This window comes from Panthera pardus, unplaced genomic scaffold, assembly GCF_024362965.1.
Source record: "Panthera pardus isolate Hobbes unplaced genomic scaffold, ASM2436296v1 HiC_scaffold_27, whole genome shotgun sequence".
Taxonomy (NCBI): domain Eukaryota; kingdom Metazoa; phylum Chordata; class Mammalia; order Carnivora; family Felidae; genus Panthera; species Panthera pardus.
The window spans coordinates 101,027-121,211 of record NW_026526843.1 but is presented as its reverse complement, the minus strand read 5'-3'; the positions used below and the strand labels follow the sequence as shown (position 1 = coordinate 121,211).

The following is a 20,185-nucleotide window of genomic DNA, read 5'->3' as shown; positions in this document are numbered from 1 at the left end:
TTTACAGACACAAGAGCAGAGCTTTTAATATCCTGTAGCTGGAACAGCGTGGAAGGCAACCCACGCTCAGGTCACAAGCACGTCCCTGCGGAGTCACCCTGAGACCTGACCTTTGACTTCTGGGCGCAGTGGGGCGGCCACCAGCCTTTCGGGCCCAGCAGGGAGCAAGGCGCCTGAGGGGGCGGGCAGGACGCCCCGCGGCGGTGCTGAGGCCACACAGCCTCCGCTCCCTCACTGGCTGGCTGACTCCGGGAAGAGCTTCCGGAACTTGCTGTAGGCAGAGCTGCTGATGACGACCCTGACGTCGGCCGCCCCGGCCTCGGGGATCACGTCCACGTCCTGCACCGTCGCCTCCTGGTGCAGCCAGCTGAGGAAGTGAGCAAGGGACACGTCTGTGAGGCGGGCGAGGACCCCAAAGGGCTATGTTCCCAGGAACTGGTCCCAGGCAGAGCGCCGTCCCACAGAACGCTACCCCTGGAGCCCCGTCCCCCGTCCCCGCAGAGCCCTGTCCCCCGACCGCACACCGCCTTGCCGTCACTGGTGGGGGACCTACTGGCAACCAACTCCCCCGCCCAGCCGCATGCCTGTCAGCTCAAGGAGGCCGCTTGCCCCGCAGGCCAAGTCATCAACCCAGGTTCGCTGCAGGCGCGTCAGACACCCCGCACCTGCCCCGCGTGCTGGTGCTCCGCCCGGCCCTTCGTACACCTGCTTGGCCAGCCCCACGCACCTCAGCTGTGCCCCCGCCAGCCGGACTCGGAGCGTGAGGACCTGTCTCCCTGTGGCTCTCAGGACGGCGTCCTCCAGCCGGGCTCTCAGCTCCGGGAGCCCGTGACCCAGGAGGGCGGACACGGCCACGGCCTGGGACCCTGACGGGCTGTACCTGCGTCGGGGCGGCGGGCAGACCCCACTGAGCCCGGGGAACACCGAGCGCGGGTCCCCAAGAAGCACCCCCCGCCCCCGCCCACGGGGCCTGAACTGTGACTGTGTCAGACGGTCCCAGGAGAGGACGCGGCCCCGCTGGACAGGGACACAGGGACGGAGAAGACCATAAGGCTGCGGTGACACATCCGGGACAAGGGCGCTGGGACCAGCCCCTTTCCCTCCCGGGACCAGCAGGGGGCGCTCCGCGGAAAGCCGTGGGGCAGGCGGCGAGGGGCGGCCACGGGTCACCTGGCCGCGTCACCAGTACCTGCGGGAATGAGGTCCGGGCGGAGGCGGGCAGGCCGGGGTCCACTCACCCGGGCACCAGGTCGACCTTGTTATGAACTTCCAGCACGGAGTCCAGCAGCGGGGCGGGCAGGCGCAGGCCCCGCAGGGCGGCCAGGACGGTGGCTTTCTGCAGCTCCGTCTCGGGGTGGCTCACGTCTCTCACGTGCACGACCAGATCCTGGGGAGCAGACGGGCCCCGTGCTGGGGACGGGGTTCCGGGGGCACACCGGAGGACCCGCGCCGGCCGCACGGTGGGGTGGGGTGGGAGCGGAAGCCGGCCCGGCCCCCTGGCGGTCCCCTGCCCGGGTCGCGGTGGGAGGCTCCCCGAGACCAGAGCTGGCCCGGGGCCCACCCAGTGCTCCCTGCTCGGGGGGTCCAGCCCCGGCCAGGCCGCCGCCCTCCACGTGGCCGGGGGCCCTGGGCGGCTCCCGCACCAAAGGCAGCAGGCACGCACCTTCGGGCTCAGGTAGGCCCCCGACCCCCACCGGGTGCCTTGTTCATCATCCGCGGAACCCTGAGTCGGCGTTACTCCAAATTTTAAAGGACGCCTCTTCCTACGTTTAAGTGTCTTTACAGGTAGGTGACCGATGCACAATTGGGAAAACGCAGGCATCTGACTGGTGCAGCCGTTTTGGCTGGGGTCATGACCTCACGGTTGGTGGGTTCAAGCCCCACCTCGGGCTCGGCCGACAGCGTGGAGTCCGCTTGGGATCCTCTCTCTCCCTCTCTCCCAAGATAAATGAAAAAGAATTTGGAAAATGCAGCAAGAAGAAAGAGCTGCCTGTAATTCCGCCCCTGGGAACAGGCACCGCCCACATTCCAGAATGTTCACTTCCGGGTTTTAGATGCGCTTAAAATTAAAAAAAAAAAAAATGTTTTACTTCAGAAACGTTCCAGATTTTCTGGAAATATGGCAGCGTGGGCACGTGGCCCTCACCTTGCTGCCACAGCCAACGTTAGTCATGGTGTGTGCCACAAGCCGGGGTGACCCCGGGGCGCACTTGTGACGACCCCCAAGGCTCTGTCCCGACTCACTGGCCTCTCCTTTTCCGTCCTGGACACCACCCAGGACACTTGTCACATTGCCGGTCACCTGTCCTTGGCCCCTCTGAGCCCCGACCACGTTGAGCACCGTGCGGGCATTTTGTGGGACGCCCTGTAGCTGAGGTCGGCCTGGTTCATTCTCCTGTCTACACCACGGTTCGGGGTTTGGGGGCAAGACCACAGAGAGCGTGCCCCGAGTCCCCGCGGCCACAGCTGCGCACACAGGTGACCTGAGGGCTGAGGGGCAGGCGCCTGGTCGCCCTGGACAGCGGCTCCACGTCCTGTGAATTAGTCTTCAAAGGGGTCACCGGACAGGGCTCAGTCTCAGGGTGGCTTAGGCGCCACCTTCCTGAGGGGGTGTGTGTCCGGAGACCTGGCCCCCGGGTTGTGTCGTGTGAGGGGACCCGGCCCCCGGGTTGTGTCGTGTGTGAGGGAACCCGGCCCCCACGCTGTGTCGTGTGTGAGGGGACCCGGCCCCCGGGTTGTGTCGTGTGTGAGGGGACCCGGCCCCCACACTGTGTCACGTTTGAGGGACTTCGCCCCCACGTTGTATTGTGCATGAGGGAATCCTGCCCCCAAGTTGTGTCATGTATGAGGGGACTGCTACCCAGGGTTATGTCGTGTGTGAAGGTACCAGATCCCTATGTTGCGTCACGTGTGAGGGGACCCGGTCCCCAAGGCTGTGTCGTGTGAGGGGACCGGGCCCCAGGTTACACAGCTGTGTTAGGTAATTTGGCCTCTGGGATCATCCCACACTCACTGAATGAGCCACGTCTCCCAGGGTGGCGGAGAAGGACTCGATCAGGCCGTGGGGCAGCTGGGAGAGGAAGCCGACGGTGTCCATGTAGATGACGGCCACGCGGGAGGGCAGCCACCCCGCGTGGGCTGTGACGTCCAGTGTCGCGAACAGCCGATCCTGGGGCCGGATGGCGTCGTCACCCGTCAGGGCCTTGATCAGCGTGGTTTTTCCTGGAAGGTGGGCCACAGGGGACGCGCTGTGTGAGAGGCCCCCTCACCACACGTGTCCCACCTTGGCCGCAGTCGAACCCACGTGCATCTGGCCGAGGCGGCGGCCACGCGTCGTGAGGTCTCTGAGCTCCTAGTCTCCACCCTGTGTGGTCAGAGAACCTGGCGTTCTCCGTCACGCTTGCGGCCCAGAGGGCCAGGGCCCAGGGTACGAGTGCCCGTATGCAGGACGGCGGTGGTGCGGACGGGGTGGTGACGGCCGAGGGGGTGAGGGCACCCGTGCACACGAGGATAGTACAGACCGGGCGGTCACGTTTGTACACGTGTGTTGTCTGTGAGGTGGGCTGGGTGCCTGTGTAGACAGAGTGCCGGTGGTGGAGTTGAGGTATAAGGCGGACGGGATGTCGGTGTAGACGGAGTGATGATGGAGTGGGGCGGGTACAGCGTGTGTGGCATAGGCTGGGCGTCTGTGTAGACGGGGTGGTGGTGAAATCGGTGTGTGTGTGGGGGGGGTGGACGGGGGTGACAGCGTTAATGGAGTGTGGCGGTGTAGACAGGCAGGAGCTGTGTGTGTCTGCGATGGCCCCAGAGGACGTCCCCTCCACTCAGCCTTCCTGCAAGAATGCGCCCGTGTGTGCGCCCGGCCCCCGTGTTCGGGGCCACGCCAGCACCACGCCAGCTCGTGGACGTTACTGGTGGCCACTGGCTTCAGCCCGCCCCACAGGTGAATGAGGAGATGACCCGGGAGGGCGGCCCCACCTGGACACACAGGTGCCCTCACCACACAGGTCCCGGGGCACGGACTCCTCTGTGCTGGTGAGCCTCGGGCCGCGGGCGTAACCTAGCAGTGCTGAGTTCGGTTGCCTGGGCGGAGCTCCAGAAGCGCGGTGCTGACGCCGCCGTGCGGGCGCACTCGCCCTGTCCCACGAGGTGAGAGCCTGTATCTACCCAAGCGGGATTCTCTGCAGCTGCGGTGCCCCCGCACTTTCCGTTCCAGGTTTTGTGGGGAGTTCCCTCCCTCCTTGAGGACAGGGAGCTGGTGGCGTGAGGCTGGTGGGGACCTCACGCTGGCAGGGGGCTGGACCCCGCGCAGCCCGGCACCCGCTGGCGGACCGGACCCCGACGGTGAGGAAGTCGCACCTGCCGTTGTCTCCCTTTACCGAGCACAGCCGTGAGCTCAGGGCTTCGGGACGAAGGAGACCCGAGGTTCCGTGTCCTGTAGACGATCGCGCTGAGCGCACACGTTAAGCTAAACCACGAGCCCTGTGGTGAGGTCCTACTGCGCACAGTCTGAACCGCTTTTATCCTTCTAGGGGCCTGCCCACCATGCATGGTCTTAACACCGTCACCCTTCTGTCTCCCTCTGAGTCTCAACACACCTGTAAGAGAGGGGAGTGCAGTCCGCTGTCCAGCACTCGGTGACCACGCTGCTGACCTGACGGGGCACCCGCCCTGGGCCCTGCAAGTGCCCCGGGGACATGAGGCACGCTTTCCACCTGTTCTCATCATCCGTCGGCCCTCTGAATCCCACGGCCTTGTTGCGTTTGCGAGCGGTTTCTCCCCAAATGCACTAGCAGGGTGGTGGGGGGACGGTGGACCCCCCCCCCCCCAGGAGCCCCCAGAACTTCTCTCACCGCAGTTTGTGTATCCCACCATGGAGACCACAGGAAACTCCCGCCGTCTGCGCTGCCTTCCCAGGAGACGCCTTTTCTCCCGAAGTCTGTCCAGGGCCTTCCGAATCTTCAGCTCCTTGTCCTTCAGCAGGCGCCGTTGCACCTGCACGAGCGATTCTCCTACACACACCCAACACGGCGAGTCGGTGAGCACACTCACAAAGACGTAAGAGCAGAGTGAGCCACGCGGGTCCCTGTGTGCGTTGTGGACAGGCATTCTGCCGCTGGGACCCCCCGCCCCCCGCCGGCCTGCTCTTCCACACTGCCCCAGCACCTTCCTGTCTGACAGATGGCTTCACCCAGTGGAGGGTGGCCTCGCCTCCGGACTTCTGCCCTCTGAGGTCACCTGGGCTCCCCTTTATTTGGGAGTAAGGGAGAGCCTCACAAGGACAGCCCCCATGATATCCAGAGCCACCTGAGCGGTGCCCCAAAGACACATCTACATCCTGACCCCTGGGACCTGTGAACGGGAACTCATTTTGGAATATGGTCTGGGCGCATGTAACTGGACAGGGATCTGAGGGGGTCATCCTGGATCAGTGTGGCCCTAAATCCAAAGACAAATGTCTGCATAACAGAAGAGAAGACAGAGGAGAAGCCGTGTGAAGACGTGAAGACCCATGTGGGAGGGACGCAGCCACGAGCCCAGGGACGCCTGCAGCCCCAGAAGCTGCAAGAGGCAGGAAGGACCCTCCCCTGGAGCCTCTGGAGGGAGCACAGCCCTGCCCACTTGGGTCTCAGTGGCTCTGCCCTCCCCCGACCCGATCTCAGCGGCCCTGCCCCCACCCCACCCCCCAGATCTCAGACTTCTGGTCTCCAGAGCTGAGAGAGTAGATTCCTGAGGTTTTAAGGCTCTGGCTTGTGGTCCTTCATTGCAGCCACCCCAGCAGACCACGTAGATATCCTAGTTTGTGTGAATGGGACCATGCACGGGGTCACATGCAGCCCCACTGGGATCTTTCAGCGCTGCTGTCCCCTTCCTAAGGGTGGCTGCCGTGGCATACCCCCTTCTGAGCACGCGGTGACAAGACCTCACGTTACCTGACCCCATGATGTAGCGTGAGCCTCCTCCCCGTCCATCCAGGCGGGTGGTGCTGCTCAGGTGGGACCTGCCGTGGAAAGGGGGCGTCTCAGTAGACAGGGTGAGACGTCCGTGCCCATCTAGGGGGAGCGCACCAGGTGACAGCACACAGACGCGAGGGTGAGATGAGAACTCTGGGTGGAGAGAGCGAGGCAGGGGGCCGTTCCTCCTGCCTGGATCTTCACCGTCACCGAAGGGGGGGCCCCACAGCAGGGTGACCTGTCCGGGTAGGCACGCTGCTTGGACAGGAGCCTGACAGGCCTCGTCCGGGAGGGCACGGCCAGCCCTGCCTTCCGTCTTCACCGCACCCCAGGCAAAGGGTCGGACACGCGACTACGCGAGCCGCGAGAGCTGGGGTGTGCCCCGAACCTGAGAAGGGGGAGCTCAGCCAGCGCCACCTGCAGCCGGGCCTCCTTCGTCCGGGCGTTGCAGCGGAAAATGGAAAGAACAACGGTGAATCGGTCAAACACCTGCACGCCCCAGGCGGCCTCGAGTTCTTTCTGGAAACGGAGGGAGGGAGTGAGGGCATCTGCAGCGGTGTCTCGGGTGAAGGGGGCCGCCGAGATGGCGTCGGCGATCCCGGGGCCTCCTCCGTCTGACCCGACTCCCTCGGCCCGGAGCGTGGGAAGCACCCTGAGACTCCCGCGTACCTTGGTGGGCGGGGCCATCCTGTCCACATTCAGAAAGACCGCGGTGATTTCTGGCAACGCTCTGATTTTCTCTGAGGAAAAGAGAAGGTTCGGTCGGACGTCAGGGCTCCACGGGGTCTGTCGTGGGGCCGACCCTGGGCTCAGGCTGGCTGTGGTCACCGGGTACCCCTCGACTCCCTGAGTGCGTATTTGGGAAGTCGGGTGTGTGAGGCAGGGGAGGGGAGGACCGGGGTCCCTTCGGGGGTCGTGGGTCTTGCACACGCAGGTGACACGACCCCACGGGGTCTGAATGGCTCCATGACCTGCGGTGACAGAGCCGGGCGGTGAGCACCCCCTCAGCGTATCCGCAGGGCTCGCCGCGCTCAAGTGGAACACCCCCGGGGGTCCCTGGAAGGCAGGGTTCACACACAGCACCCTGTCTGCGGGGAGGGCCGGGCTGGGGTCCCGGGGCCGGTTTTCACCCGACTCTGAATTGCCCCGACGGCCCCAGTGGGCACAGTTGAGGTTGCGATCGGGGCACGGAGGCGTTTTGGACGTCTGATCCAAGTTCCCGTGAGGACGCCTCTACTGGGCCCAGACGGCGAGAGCCCCACCGTTCCTGCTCCAGGAGGAAGAGAGCCAAGGAGCAGGGCCCACCTGTCAGGTGCCGCAGGGTCCCTCTGCCGAACGTGACCTTCCCGTCGGGTGTTCTGGCGGGCACCACCATCCTTTCCACCACCGACCAGCGGTCCAGCGTGTGGACCAGAGATTCCGCCTCCGCCACCTGCCGGTCAGCTTCGGGGAGACACAGGGCCAGGGTGAGGGACACACCCCTGCGAGGTCGGCCCCGGGGCCCCGTGCTCCCCAGCTCGGATGGCTGCCCGCACGGCGGCACAGAGGTCCGGACGCGGCACCCAGGTAGGCACCTGTTCCGAAACACAGCTGTGTGCCTCCAGACCCAGACCGTTGCAGCCTCCGCTCGCGCTGGACGCCGGGGGCTGGGCAGATAACGGGACGTGGGCTCGGTGAGGCCCCCGCGGTCTGTCGTGACCCGGTGGACAGCGGGACTCGTGACGGAGCCCAGGAACTGGCTCCCTTCATTGCCTGCAGGGTGGGCTGTGAGCCCCCGCTTAGGCAGGGAGTGGGGCGCTGGTGCCGGTGGGTCCTGGGGCTGGGAGTCCTGACTGCTGCCGACAGGGGCCGAGGGGGGCTCAGGGCTCTGTGACACGGAGGCCAGCGTGCTGGGCCCCACCCCTGTGACACTTGTACTAAGCGCCCGCTGTGCCCCAGTGCCGTCCGCCCTCTCCCGGCGGCCGCCTTGCAGCACAGTGTCCTCAGGTTCCCCGGAGGGACCTCGCTGGTCCTCCTCACCTCCGCCCCTCTGGGTGGGGCCCCCCCGACTCGCCTCCTTAACCGTCACACGTGGGGCATCGGCAACCCCCACAGACGCGCTCTTTCCTGACCTCCGGGGGGGGGCCACGTCCCCACTCAACCGTGGATCACCCTGCAGCTTCCCACAACCCCCCTGGCGGTCCTGCTCCTGCGGCCACTCCCACAGCCACCGGCCTGGGGGTCTGGTCCAAGTGCCACGTGGGACCCCCGACGCTAATGCTCGGGGATCCACCAGGTGGGGATGAAACCTCAGGACACTTGTGTATTCACACTTCACATGCACGGGCTCACTCACAACTGGGCCCTGCTCGCAGGACAACGGAGGTTCCCCCACCCCTCACCTCCCCACCCCTGCACCACACCTCCCCACCCCTGCCCCATACATCCCCTCCCCATACCTCGCCACCCCCTCCCCACACCTCCCCTCCCCATACCTCCCCACCCCTGCCACATACCTCTTCACTCCACACCTCCACCCTGCCCCACACCTCCCCTCCCTTGCCCACCCCTGCCCCACACCTCCTCAGCCCCCACCCCACACCTCCCCTCCCCTGACCCACATCTCAGCACCCCTCCCCTCCCCCTCCACTCCCCTCCCCTTCCCACCCCTGCCCCACACCTCCCCACCCCTGCCCCACACCTCACCTCCTCTGCCCCATCCCTCCCCTCCCCGCCCCATACCTCCCTACCCTGCCCCACACCTCCCCACCCCCTCCCCACCACTGCCCCACCCCTCCCCTCTCTTGCCCACCCCTGCCCCACCCCTCCCCTCCCTTGCCCACCCCTGCCCCACCCCTCCCCTCCCCACGCCTCCCCTCCCCCACACCTCCCCACCCCTGCCCCACATCTCCCCTCTCCTGCCCCACATCTCCCCACCCCTGCTCACCCCTGCCCCACACCTCACCTCCTCTGCCCCACACCTCCCCACCCCTGCCCCACCCCTCCCCTCCCCTTCCTCACACCTCTGTACCCCTGTGCCACACCTCCCCACCCCTGCCCCACACCTCCCCTGCCCCATACCTCCCCACCCCTGTGCCACACCTCCCCTCCCCGCCCCACACCTCCCCTCCCCTGCCTCACACCTCAGCACCACACCACTGAAGACCAATTAACACCACTTCCTTGTACCCCATCTATCACATCCGGCCATTAGGAGAAAATTACAGGGTATACTGACAGGTGACAAACGTGATGTAAAGACACAGAGCAGCGTCAGAGCCAGTGGAATATGGCAGGAATGCTGGAATTATCGGACCAGGAACTTACAACAACTATGAGTCATATGCTAAGGGCTCTGACAGATAAAGGAGCCTGCATGCAAGGACAGATGGGCAACGTAAGCAGACAGATGGAAATTTGAAGAAAGAGCCAAACAGAAATGCTGGCTGTCACAAACACTCCAACGGAAAGGAAGAATCTGCTGATGGGCTTATGAGTGGGCTGGGCAAAGCCAAGAAATGAATCTCTAAGCTTGAAGACAGGACTAGAGTCGTGATGAAGAAATTCCGACTGCGAACGACGTAGAGAAACTGAGAAGTCAAGCCACAGACTAGAAGAAAATATTTGTAAAAAACATCTGAGAAAGGGCTGTTATCCAGAAGAACTCTTAAAACTTAGCAGTAAAAGAAGAACTTGAGGGGTGCCTGAGGGCTCAGTCGGTCAAGCGTCCGACTTCGGCTCAGGTCATGATCTCGCGGTTCATGAGTTCGAGCCCCATGTCGGGCTCTGCGCTGACAGCTTAGAGCCCGGAATCTGCTTCGGATTCTGTCTCTCCCTCTGCCCTTGCCCTGCTGACACTCTGTCTCTGTCTCTCAAAAAGTGAATAAACATTAAAAAATGTATTTTAAGGGGCCCCTGGGTGGCTCAGTGGGTCGAGCGTCCGACTTCGGCTCAGGTCATGATCTCGCGGCTCGTGAATTCGAGCCCCATGTCGGGCTCTGTGCTGAGAGCTCAGAGCCTGGAGCCTGCTTTGGATTCTGTGTGTCTCTCTCTCTGCCCCTTCGCCGCTCATGCTCTGTCTCTCTCTGTCTCTCAAAGATGAATAAACGTTTAAAAAAAAAAAATTTAAAAGAAAGAACTTGATCAAAAGCTGGGCCAAACGGGACGCCTCAGTGGCTCGGTCGGTTGAGGGTCTGACTTCGGCTCAGGTCACAATCTTACGGTTTGTGAGATCGAGCTCTGCACAGGGCTGTCAGTGGGAGCTGGCTTGGGACCCTCTGCCCCCTCTCTCTTCACCTCTCCTGCTCACGCTCTCTGAGAAATAAACATTAAAAAATTTCATAATAAAAATATAAAAAAACAAAAGCTGGGCCGAAGACCTAACACACACCTGACCACAGAAGCTGGGGAGAGACGCTCTGTACCATATGCGGTCGGGGAAATGAATGCACGTTACCTCGAGAGCCACGCACACTTGTGAGGCTGGCCCAGACGCAGAACGCGGACAACACCTGACACTGGTGACACGGGTGCAGCAAGAACCCTCCTTCGTCGCTGATGGGAACCCAAAGTGGTGCAGCCGCTGGCAAAGCAGTTTGGTGCTTTCTTATAAAACCAAATGTGCTCTTACCAGAGGGTCCAGCAGAATGCTCCCTGGTATTTACCCGAGTGAACAGAAACTTAGGTCCACACAAAGCTGCACGTGGATGTTTACAGCAGCTTGGAAGCACCCTTGATGTCCCTCAGCAGGTGGATGAATGAATACACTGGGGTCCATCCAGACAATAGGGTCTTAGCACCACCAGAAACAAATGAGCTGTATGGCCACAGAAACTCACGCAGGAGCCTTAGATGCATGCGATTGAGCGACAGGAGCCGGTCTGAAAAGGCCGCGTGGTGGATGGTTCTAACCCTATGACGTTCTGGAAAAGGCAGAACGAGGCACATAGTAAAAACATCTGCAGTTGCCAGGAAGGGGGTGGGGTGAAGCATGAACAGGAGGGGCAGTGAAACCCTCTGCAGAATCCTGTAATGATGGATCCGTGATGTTGCACATGGTCCAGACCCACAGAGCGTGAAACACCGAGAGTGAATCATACTGAAAACCGCGGACTCTGGGTGATTCCGTGTTCACGTAGGTTCCTGGATCGTAACACGTGTCCTGCTCTGGTGGGGATGCTGGTAACACACGAGGCTAACCAGGTGGGACAGGAGGTACAGGGAACCCTCTGTACTGTCTTCTCAAGTTTCCTGTGCAACTAACACTACTCTAAAAGGCTTTAAAAGAGAAAACAAGGAACATAGCACTGAGATGGAATGTTCTTGAACAGGAAAGTTCACAGGAACAGAGAGCAGATTCGTGGCTGTGAGGGACCGGATGGGGATGCGATGCAAAGTGGCTGGGATTAAGGGGACAGGGCCTCCTTCTGCGGTGATATGAACCACACAGAGGGGCTGGCTGCAATGTGCTAAATGCTACTGAACTGTGCCCGGCAGAAGGCTAATTGTACGAATGACATGTTAATAAAGGTCTAAGGGGAAGAGGGGAATTAAAAGAACCCACTGTATCAAGTCACCCTCCTGCTCAATGCAGAGTACTTGTGACAACCCCAGCGCTTACAGCCCACATCAGTGTGTGTTAGACACCCAGGGACTCCACTGTAAGTGCCCCCACCTCCCCACAGCCACCCAGCCAGCCTGCCGGGGGTCGCAGGCCGTGCTCCCTGGAGGACCCCTCTCTGGAGACTGTCCTCACACCTCTGTGCCTGCCCCTTCCCGCTGTGGGCTCTGGTCTTCCCAGGCCATCCAGGACCGCTCTGCTGAGACCCTTGAACCACGTTCTCGCCCACCCGCAGCACGTGGGCCCAGGAGGTGGCTCTCTGCCGTGAGTGCGTGCTGTGCCCCGAGCCTCCAGCTAACTGGCTGTTAGTGACTGGGGGGGACGATGGCGGTCCCAGGCAGCTGCCCTCGAGAGGGCAGGCAGACAAGGGTTTGCGGTTCTGGGTATAAAGTGCATGCACGATGACCATCTTCTTGCGCAATCTTTAGTATTCAGTGGTTACATACATGAAAATGCTGCACAGTAAGGTACTTAAGGATCCGTCTCACACACACACGAACACACACAGACGGGGCACGCTGGCTCTAGACTTTTGCTAAATTCTTTACAGGAAAGAACGGGTAGGACACAACACACGCTGCAGGGGAGAGGAGGGCTTAACCAGGGAGCAGGCAGAGAGGGGACAGGGCCAGGCAGCAGGGGGCTGGGGCTGCCTCCAGCAGGTTTAGGGAGATGGGTGGGGGCGTTTCAGTGCTGCGCTTGGCGCCCCGCCCCCTCAGCCCCAGTCCTCCGAGTCTCCGCCCCCGACGCCCCGCCCCTCCCAATCTCCGCCCCCAGAGCGCCTGCCCGGAGCTCTGGACTTGGAAGCCCCGCCCATCCCAATCTCCGCCCCCAGTCAGTCCCGAAAACCCCGCCCCCCTAGTCTCCACTCCCGAGTTCAAGGGCCTACAGCCACGCCCCCCCACTGAGCTCCAGCCCGATTCTCCCGAGGCTCCGCCCCCTGGAAGCCCCGCCTCTCAGAGTCCCCGGCCCCGCCCGCGGCGCAGTTCCTGCGCACCTCGGGTCAGCTGCGGCTTCCCGGGTCCCCACTTGACCTCAGGGTGAACCAGGCACACGCGCTGGGTCCCCACCGGCAGCAAAGGGTCCCTGCTCAGCAGCTCCTCCTCCTCTTCTTCCTCGTCCTCGGCATCTTCCGGTTCCTCCACCTCTCCCGTTCGGCTTCTCGGGCCATCAGCCGGTGGGCCCCGTCCTCCGCCCCCTCGCCCCTTGAGGTCCCCGGGGTCGAAGGCGGCGAACGCGCGCTCGGGGCAGACCAGCAGCGGCGGCGCGGGTCTCGGAGCCCGGCGGCCGAGAACCACGCGAGGCAGCCAGGCCGCCGGGCGGATGGCGGCCCGCAGGGCCCACATCCTGCGCCGGCCGGCACGCTATGGGGCGGGGCCTCGGGGGGGCGTGTTCCCATGCGAACTCCCCATTGGCCGCCGGACGTCACGTGCTCGCCGTCGCTTGATTGGCGCGAGCGGTCCCGGGCTGGCAAAGCTTGGGACTCCGCCGCCGGGGGCTAGCTTCGCTTCGGCGGAGCCTGCTCGGGGCGGATGCCCGCGCCGGGTAGTGCCGCCAGCGGGGCAGGCGCAGGCATCCGATCCTGGGCAGGCGCTTCCCCACACCCGTCTCTCTCCGGCTTCCGAGCGGGATCTTCCTTCAGTTCCGACTGGTCTGGTCCTGGGGGCCTGAGTGCCCCCGCAGAGGTCCCACATCCTGCGAGGGGGTCCGAGGCTGCACCGGGGGTGGGGGTGCCTCCACATCCTGCCTTGGGGGTCCGAGTGAGGCCGCGGGGGTCCCACATCCTGCCTTGGGGGTCCGAGTGCCGTCTCGGGGGTCCACATCCAGCCTTGGGGATAGGAGTGCTCCCTCGGGGGTCCCACATCCTGCTTTGGGGGTCCGAGTGAGGCCGCAGGGGTCCCATATCATGACTTGGGGCTCTGAGTGCGCCCCCAGGGTTCCCACACCCTGCCTTAGGGGTGTGAGGGCTTCCCCTGGGGAGGGTCCCACATGCTGCTTTGGGGGTCCGAGTGAGGCCACAGGGGTCCCACATCATGACTTGGGGCTCTGAGTGCTCCCCCAGGGTTCCCATACCCTGCCTTAGGGGTGTGAGGGCTTCCCCTGGGGAGGGTCCCACATGCTGCTTTGGGGGTCCGAGTGAGGCCGCAGGGGTCCCACATCATGACTTGGGGCTCTGAGTGCTCCCCCAGGGTTCCCACACCCTACCTTAGGGGTGTGAGGGCTTCCCCTGGGGGGGGTCCCACATCCTGCCCTGGGGGGTCCGAGTGCTCCTCCAGGTTTCCCACATCTTGCCTTGGGGGTCTGAGACCTTTTCGGGGGTCCGGAATTCTGCCTTGCAGGTCTAGTATTGCCTGGGGGGGGGGGGTCCCACATCCTGCCTTGGGAGTCTGAGCCCATCCCGGGGGTCCTACATCCCGCCTTGGGGGTCTGAGCCCATCTCAGGGGTCCCACATCCTGCCTTGGGAGTCTGAGCCCATCTCGGGGGTCCTACATCCAGCCTTGGGGGTCTGAGCCCATCTCGGGGGTCCCACATCCCGCCTTGGGAGTCTGAGCCCATCCCGGGGGTCCTACATCCCGCCTTGGGAGTCTGAGCCCATCTCGGGGGTCCTACATCCCGCCTTGGGGGTCTGAGCCCATCTCGGGGGTCCCACATCCCGCCTTGTGGGTCTGAGCCCATCTCGGGGGTCCCACATCCTGCCTTGTGGGTCTGAGCCCATCCTGGGGGTCCTACATCCCGCCTTGGGGGTCTGAGCCCATCTCGGGGGTCCCACATCCTGCCTTGTGGGTCTGAGCCCATCTCAGGGGTCCCACATCCTGCCTTGTGGGTCTGAGCCCATCTCGGGGGTCCCACATCCTGCCTTGTGGGTCTGAGCCCATCTCGGGGGGCCTGAACTCTGCCTTGCAGGTCTAGTACTGCCCTAGGGGGTCATACATCGTGTCTTGTGGGTCCAAACCCGACCCTAGGGTCCCACATCTTGCCTTGGGGTCTGAGTGCTCCCCAGGTTCCCACATCCTGTCATGGGGGTCTAAGTGCAGCTGTGCGGGTCCCAATCCTGCCTTGCGGGTCAGAGTGGTCCCTCGGGGGTCCCACATTATGACTTGGGGGTCAGACTGCTCCCTCAGGGGCCCCACATTCTGTCCTGGGGTCTGAGTGCTTCCCCATGGGGGGTCCCACATCGTGCCTTGGGGGTCTTAGTGCTGCCCCAGAAGGGGGTCCCACATCCTGCCTTGGGGGTCTAGGTGCTCCCACAGGGTCCCACATTCTGCCTTGGGGGTCTGAGTGCTGACCCGGGGGGGGGTCCCACATCCAGTCTTGGGGGTCCCGAGTGCAGCCATGGGGGTCCCAATCCTGCCTTGGGGGTCTGAGTGCTGCCCCAGGGGGGGTTTCACTTCCAGCCTTGGGGGTCAAAGTCCTCCCTCAGGGGTCCCACATCCTGCCTTGGGGGTCCAAGTGCTCCCCCAGGGCCCCACATCCTGCCTTGGGGGTCTAAATGCAGCTGCAGGGAACGCAATCCTGCCTTGCGGGTTGGAGTTCTCTCGGGGGGTCCCACAGCATGACTTGATGGTCTGAGTCCTCCTCCAGGGGGGTTCCCACATCCTGCCTTGGGGGTCTAAGTGCTCCCCTAGGCATCCCACATCCTTCCTTGGGAGTTCGAGTGTGGCCATGGGAGTCCCAATCCTGCCTTGGGGATCCGAGTGCTTCCCTGGGGTCTCACATCCTGCCTTGGGGATCCAAGCCCATCTCGGGGGTCCCACATTCTGCCTTGGGGGTCTGAGTGCTGACCCGGGGGGGGTCCCACATCCAGTCTTGGGGGTCCCGAGTGCAGCCATTGGGGTCCCAATCCTGCCTTGGGGGTCTGAGTGCTGCCCCAGGGGGGGTTTCACTTCCAGCCTTGGGGGTCGAAGTCCTCCCTCAGGGGTCCCACATCCTGCCTTGGGGGTCCAAGTGCTCCCCCAGGGCCCCACATCCTGTCTTGGGGGTCCCACATCCAGCCTTGGGGGTCAAAGTGCTCCCCCAGGGTCCCACATCCTGTCTTGGGGGTCTAAGTGCAGCCGTATGGGTCCCCATCCTGCCTTGCGGGTTAGAGTGCTCCCTTGGGAGTCCCACGTCATGACCTGACTCTCTGAATCCTCCACGGGGGTGTGGGGGGGGTGTCCCCACATCCTGCCTTGGGGTTTGAATGTGGCCACGGGGGTCCCAATCCTGCCTTGGGGTCTGAGCGCTCCCCCAGGGTCCCACATCCTGCCTTGGGGTCGTGGGGGTCTCACATCCTGCCTGCGCGCTGAGTGCTCCCTTGGGGGTCCCACGTCATGACTTAGGGGTCAGAGTGCTCCCCTGGGGCTTCCACATCCTGCCTTGGGGTCCGAGTGTTCCCCCAGGGGTCCTACACCCTGCCATGAATGTCTGAGCCCATCCTGGGGGTCCCACATCCTGCCTTGGGGTCCAGGCGTGTCCTCGGGGTCCCACATCCTGCCTTGGGGGTTTGAGCCCGTCTCAGGGGTCCTAACATTCTGCCGTGGATGTCTGAGCCCATCCCAGGGGTCCCACATCCTGCCTTGGGGTCTGAGCCCATCTCGGGGATTTCACATCCTGCCTTGGGGGTTTGAGCCCGTCTCAGGGGTCCTAACATCCTGCCGTGGATGTCTGAGCCCATTTCAGGGGTCCTAACATCCTGCCATGGATGTCTGAGCCCATCCCGGGGGGTCCCACATCCTGCCTTGGGGTCCAGGTGTGTCCTCGGGGTCCCACATCCTGCCTTGGGGGTTCAAGCCCATCTCAGGGGTCCTAACATTCTGCCATGAATGTCTGAGCCCATCCCGGGGGTCCCACATCCTGCCTTGGGGTCTGAGCGCTCCCCCAGGGTCCCACATCCTGCCTTGGGGGTTTGAGCCCGTCTCAGGGGTCCTAACATCCTGCCGTGGATGTCTGAGCCCATTTCAGGGGTCCTAACATCCTGCCATGGATGTCTGAGCCCATCCTGGGGGGTCCCACATCCTGCCTTGGGGTCCAGGCGTGTCCTCGGGGTCCCACATCCTGCCTTGGGGGTTCGAGCCCATCTCAGGGGTCCTAACATTCTGCCATGAATGTCTGAGCCCATCCCGGGGGTCCCACATCCTGCCTTGGGGTCTGAGCGCTCCCCCAGGGTCCAACATCCTGCCTTGGGGGTTTGAGCCCGTCTCAGGGGTCCTAACATCCTGCCGTGGATGTCTGAGCCCATCCTGGGGGTCCCACATCCTGCCTTGGGGTCCAGGCGTGTCCTCGGGGTCCCACATCCTGCCTTGGGGGTTTGAGCCCGTCTCAGGGGTCCTAACATTCTGCCGTGGATGTCTGAGCCCATCCCGGGGGTCCCACATCCTGCCTTGGGGTCTGAGCCCATCTCGAGGATTTCACATCCTGCCTTGGGGGTTTGAGCCCGTCTCAGGGGTCCTAACATCCTGCCGTGGATGTCTGAGCCCATTTCAGGGGTCCTAACATCCTGCCATGGATGTCTGAGCCCATCCCGGGGGGTCCCACATCCTGCCTTGGGGTCCAGGCGTGTCCTCGGGGTCCCACATCCTGCCTTGGGGGTTCGAGCCCGTCTCAGGGGTCCTAACATTCTGCCATGAATGTCTGAGCCCATCCCGGGGGTCCCACATCCTGCCTTGTGGGTCTGAGCCCATCTCGGGGGGCCTGAACTCTGCCTTGCAGGTCTAGTACTGCCCTAGGGGGCCTTACATCCTGTCTTGGGGGTCTGAGTGCTCCCTGGAAGGGGGTCCCACATCCTGACCTGGGGTCTGAGTGCTCCCCAGAAAGGGGCCCCACATCCTGCCTTGGGGGTCTAAATGCAGCTGCAGGGAACGCAATCCTGCCTTGCGGGTTGGAGTTCTCTCGGGGGGTCCCACAGCATGACTTGATGGTCTGAGTCCTCCTCCAGGGGGGTTCCCACATCCTGCCTTGGGGGTCTAAGTGCTCCCCTAGGCATCCCACATCCTTCCTTGGGAGTTCGAGTGTGGCCATGGGAGTCCCAATCCTGCCTTGGGGATCCGAGTGCTTCCCTGGGGTCTCACATCCTGCCTTGGGGATCCAAGCCCATCTCGGGGGTCCCACATCCTGCCTTGGGGATCCAAGCCCATCTCGGGGGTCCCACATCCTGCCTTGGGGGTCTGGGCCCATTCCGGGGGTCCTGCATCCTTCCCTGGGGGTCCAGGCCCATCCGGGGGTTCCACATCCTGCCTTGGGGGTCCGAGCTCATCCTGGGGGTCCCACATCCTGCCTTGGGGGTCAGAGTGCTTCCTTGGGGGTCTCATATCCTGCCTTGGGGGTCCAAGCCCACCCTGGGAGTCCCACATCCTGCCTTGGGGGTCTGAGCTCATCCTGGGGGTCCCACATCCTGCCTTGGGGGCCAGAGTGCTTCCTTGGGGGTCTCATATCCTGCCTTGGGGGTCCAAGCCCACCCTGGGAGTCCCACATCCTGCCTTGGGGGTCTGGGCCCATTCTGGGGGGCCTGCATCCTACCCTGGGGGTCCGGGCCCATCCTGGGGGTCCCACATCCTGCCTTGGGGATCCAAGCCCACCCTGGGAGTCCCATATCTTGCCTTGGGGGTCCAAGCCCATCCCAGGGGTCCCGCATCCTGCCCTGGGGGTCTGGGCCCATTCTGGGGGTCCCACATCCTGCCCTGGGGTTCAGGGCCCATCCTAGGGGTCCCACATCCTGCTTTGGGGGTCCAAGCCCATCCCAGGGGTCCTGCATCCTGCCCTGGGGGTCTGGGCCCATTCCGGGAGTCCCACATTCTTCCCTGGGGGTCCGGGCCCATCCTGGGGGTTCCACATCCTGCCTTGGGGGTCCAAGCCCATCCTGGGGGTCCCACATCCTGCCTTGGGGTTCAAGCCCATTCCGGGGTTCCACATCCTGCCTTGGGGGTCCAAGCGGAGCTTTGAGAGTCTCATCCCATCACTGGGGGTCTGCAACTCGGCCTCAGGGGCCCCAGGCGCTGCGTTGGGAGTCATCGCCAGTTCGGAGGAGCCTCAAACTTTGCCTGGCATGTCTGAGTCCATGATCTCAGGTCGTACACTGCTACGGGGGTTCGTGTTCAGTCGCATGGGTCCCATACTCTGCCTTGGGCACGTGGTGCTGACTTTGGGCTTCTTCCCCAGCGCTGCTTGGGGGTCTGAATTTGGCCTGGTGACGGCCGGGGGCGGGGGCGGGTGGGGATTCTGAAGTCTGTGCTGCTAGCCTGGGTGTGTCCCTGGGGGTCCCAGGACCTGCTTGGGGATCAGAAGCTGGCTGGCGAATGTGGTGTGGGAAATGAATGCAGAGGCCAGTGGGCCCAGGAGGGTGAGAGGTGGGCTGTTGGAAGGGAGGGCCCCTCCTGTTCAGACTGTTATCAGTATATCCTCCAGGAGAAATTCAGAATGCGTGGTGTCGAAAGGGTCGTCACATGGATCCCGGCTGTCACCAGGGGGTTCTTGTTTTCACAGAAGAGCAGGTTTAATGGAAATGTTCCTTTTTAAGGGTCTGCGGAAAGCCACGGCCTTTCCGATATTTCGATGATGGTGCAGCTCGTCATTCTAACATGCACAACGAAGGAGGGGACACGTAGGGACACGTAGCCCGAAGAGGCAGGGGAGGCCTGGTTGCTGTGTCCGAACGGGGGTGGGGGATTGAAAGGAACGTCTGAGGTGGTGTTACTGTACTGGCAGGAACTGTCCTGTGCCACCCCCCCCCCCCCCCGAGCCAGTGTGACCACGTCGGGCACGGTTGGAATTGAGTTGAGCTGTCGTGCGTCTGTCTCAAAGAAAATGGGCGAGCTTGGGATCTCGACCCGGTGTCGCCAGTGACGCCCCCACGGGCCGTGAGTCCTGGGTGCCATTTCCTTGCTGATGGAATCAGAGTGTGGATTAGAACCTACAGTAAGGAACGCACGAGTGTGTGTGTGCTGATGGCGTAGATCGTTCCGGGGCCGGTCCCCCAGCCCTCCGCCCCGTCACACGGCTTCCGACCGCCAGCACAGGGCACGGGCACCAGTGAGTCCGCGGAGAAAGCACGGGGCCTTGTGTCCCGGGGAGGGTGTCTCTGCGGGGCCTTGCTCTGAGATCCTGGGGCGAAGCTTCTCTGCAGCGGGAGGCCGGCTGGCGATCGCACAGGAGCTCGCTGTGGTCCTGTGACGCCCCCTGGCGTAAGATTCGGGCAGGTCCCCTCCTCCAAGCCCTGCCTCCTGTAGACGGAGTGCAGTCTTACTTGGGCGAGCAGACCTACCGGAGCTCGCGTTTCCAGGGCTGCGCGGGGCGCCAGGTTCTTCGCCGCACTCAGACCTCTCCGCTTCCTCGGTCCCCGTCGCCGTCGCCGTCCGGGCCGCATCGCCAGCGCTGTCCCCTGGAGCCTGCCTGCCCGGCGGTTTCTGGGGGTGGCTTGGGGAGGGACGACGGTGAGGATTAACACTTGATAATGAGGTAACGCATTTTTTTTTTACTCCTTCACTATTGACACTATGCCCTGAGGCTGCTGAGGGGGGTGGTAGACGGTTTCCTGCCAAGTAAGTTCATCCTACAACCTCACCTCCGTGCTAACCCAGAGCTGTCTGCAGACTTGATTCAGCAGACAGCCCTCGAGACGTCTAGTGTGTGTGATAAACGGCGTAGATGTTGGCGTGA

The 20,185-nt window shown here is 63.3% G+C and overlaps 2 protein-coding genes across 4 annotated transcripts in view; one reads left to right on the top strand and one right to left on the bottom strand.

Moving 5' to 3' along the window:
* Nucleotides 1-12,931, bottom strand: LOC109256150 (putative GTP-binding protein 6). 2 transcript variants are annotated; one of them, XM_053891520.1, is made up of 10 exons: nt 12,551-12,931; nt 7,260-7,397; nt 6,624-6,694; nt 6,343-6,473; nt 5,934-6,001; nt 4,854-5,012; nt 3,014-3,222; nt 1,239-1,387; nt 728-880; nt 1-367 (listed from the first exon to the last, which is right to left on the bottom strand). In XM_053891520.1, exons 1-10 carry the CDS (start codon nt 12,897-12,899, stop codon nt 232-234), a joined length of 1,563 nt encoding a protein of 520 aa, XP_053747495.1. In that variant the 5' UTR covers nt 12,900-12,931; the 3' UTR covers nt 1-231. The 2 variants fall into 2 exon arrangements, with proteins under 2 accessions (XP_053747495.1, XP_053747496.1); XM_053891521.1 differs by lacking the exon at nt 6,343-6,473 and adding an exon at nt 4,599-4,678.
* A 6,334-nt stretch (nt 12,932-19,265) lies between these two features.
* LOC128773838 (cohesin subunit SA-1-like) overlaps nt 19,266-20,185 on the top strand; it is a 28,050-nt gene continuing 27,130 nt past the window's right edge. For both annotated transcript variants that reach the window (XM_053891688.1, XM_053891687.1), the window contains exon 1: nt 19,266-19,984. In XM_053891688.1, the coding sequence (XP_053747663.1) occupies nt 19,980-19,984 (5 nt within the window). In that variant the 5' untranslated portion in view covers nt 19,266-19,979. The remainder of the gene's footprint in view (nt 19,985-20,185) is intronic.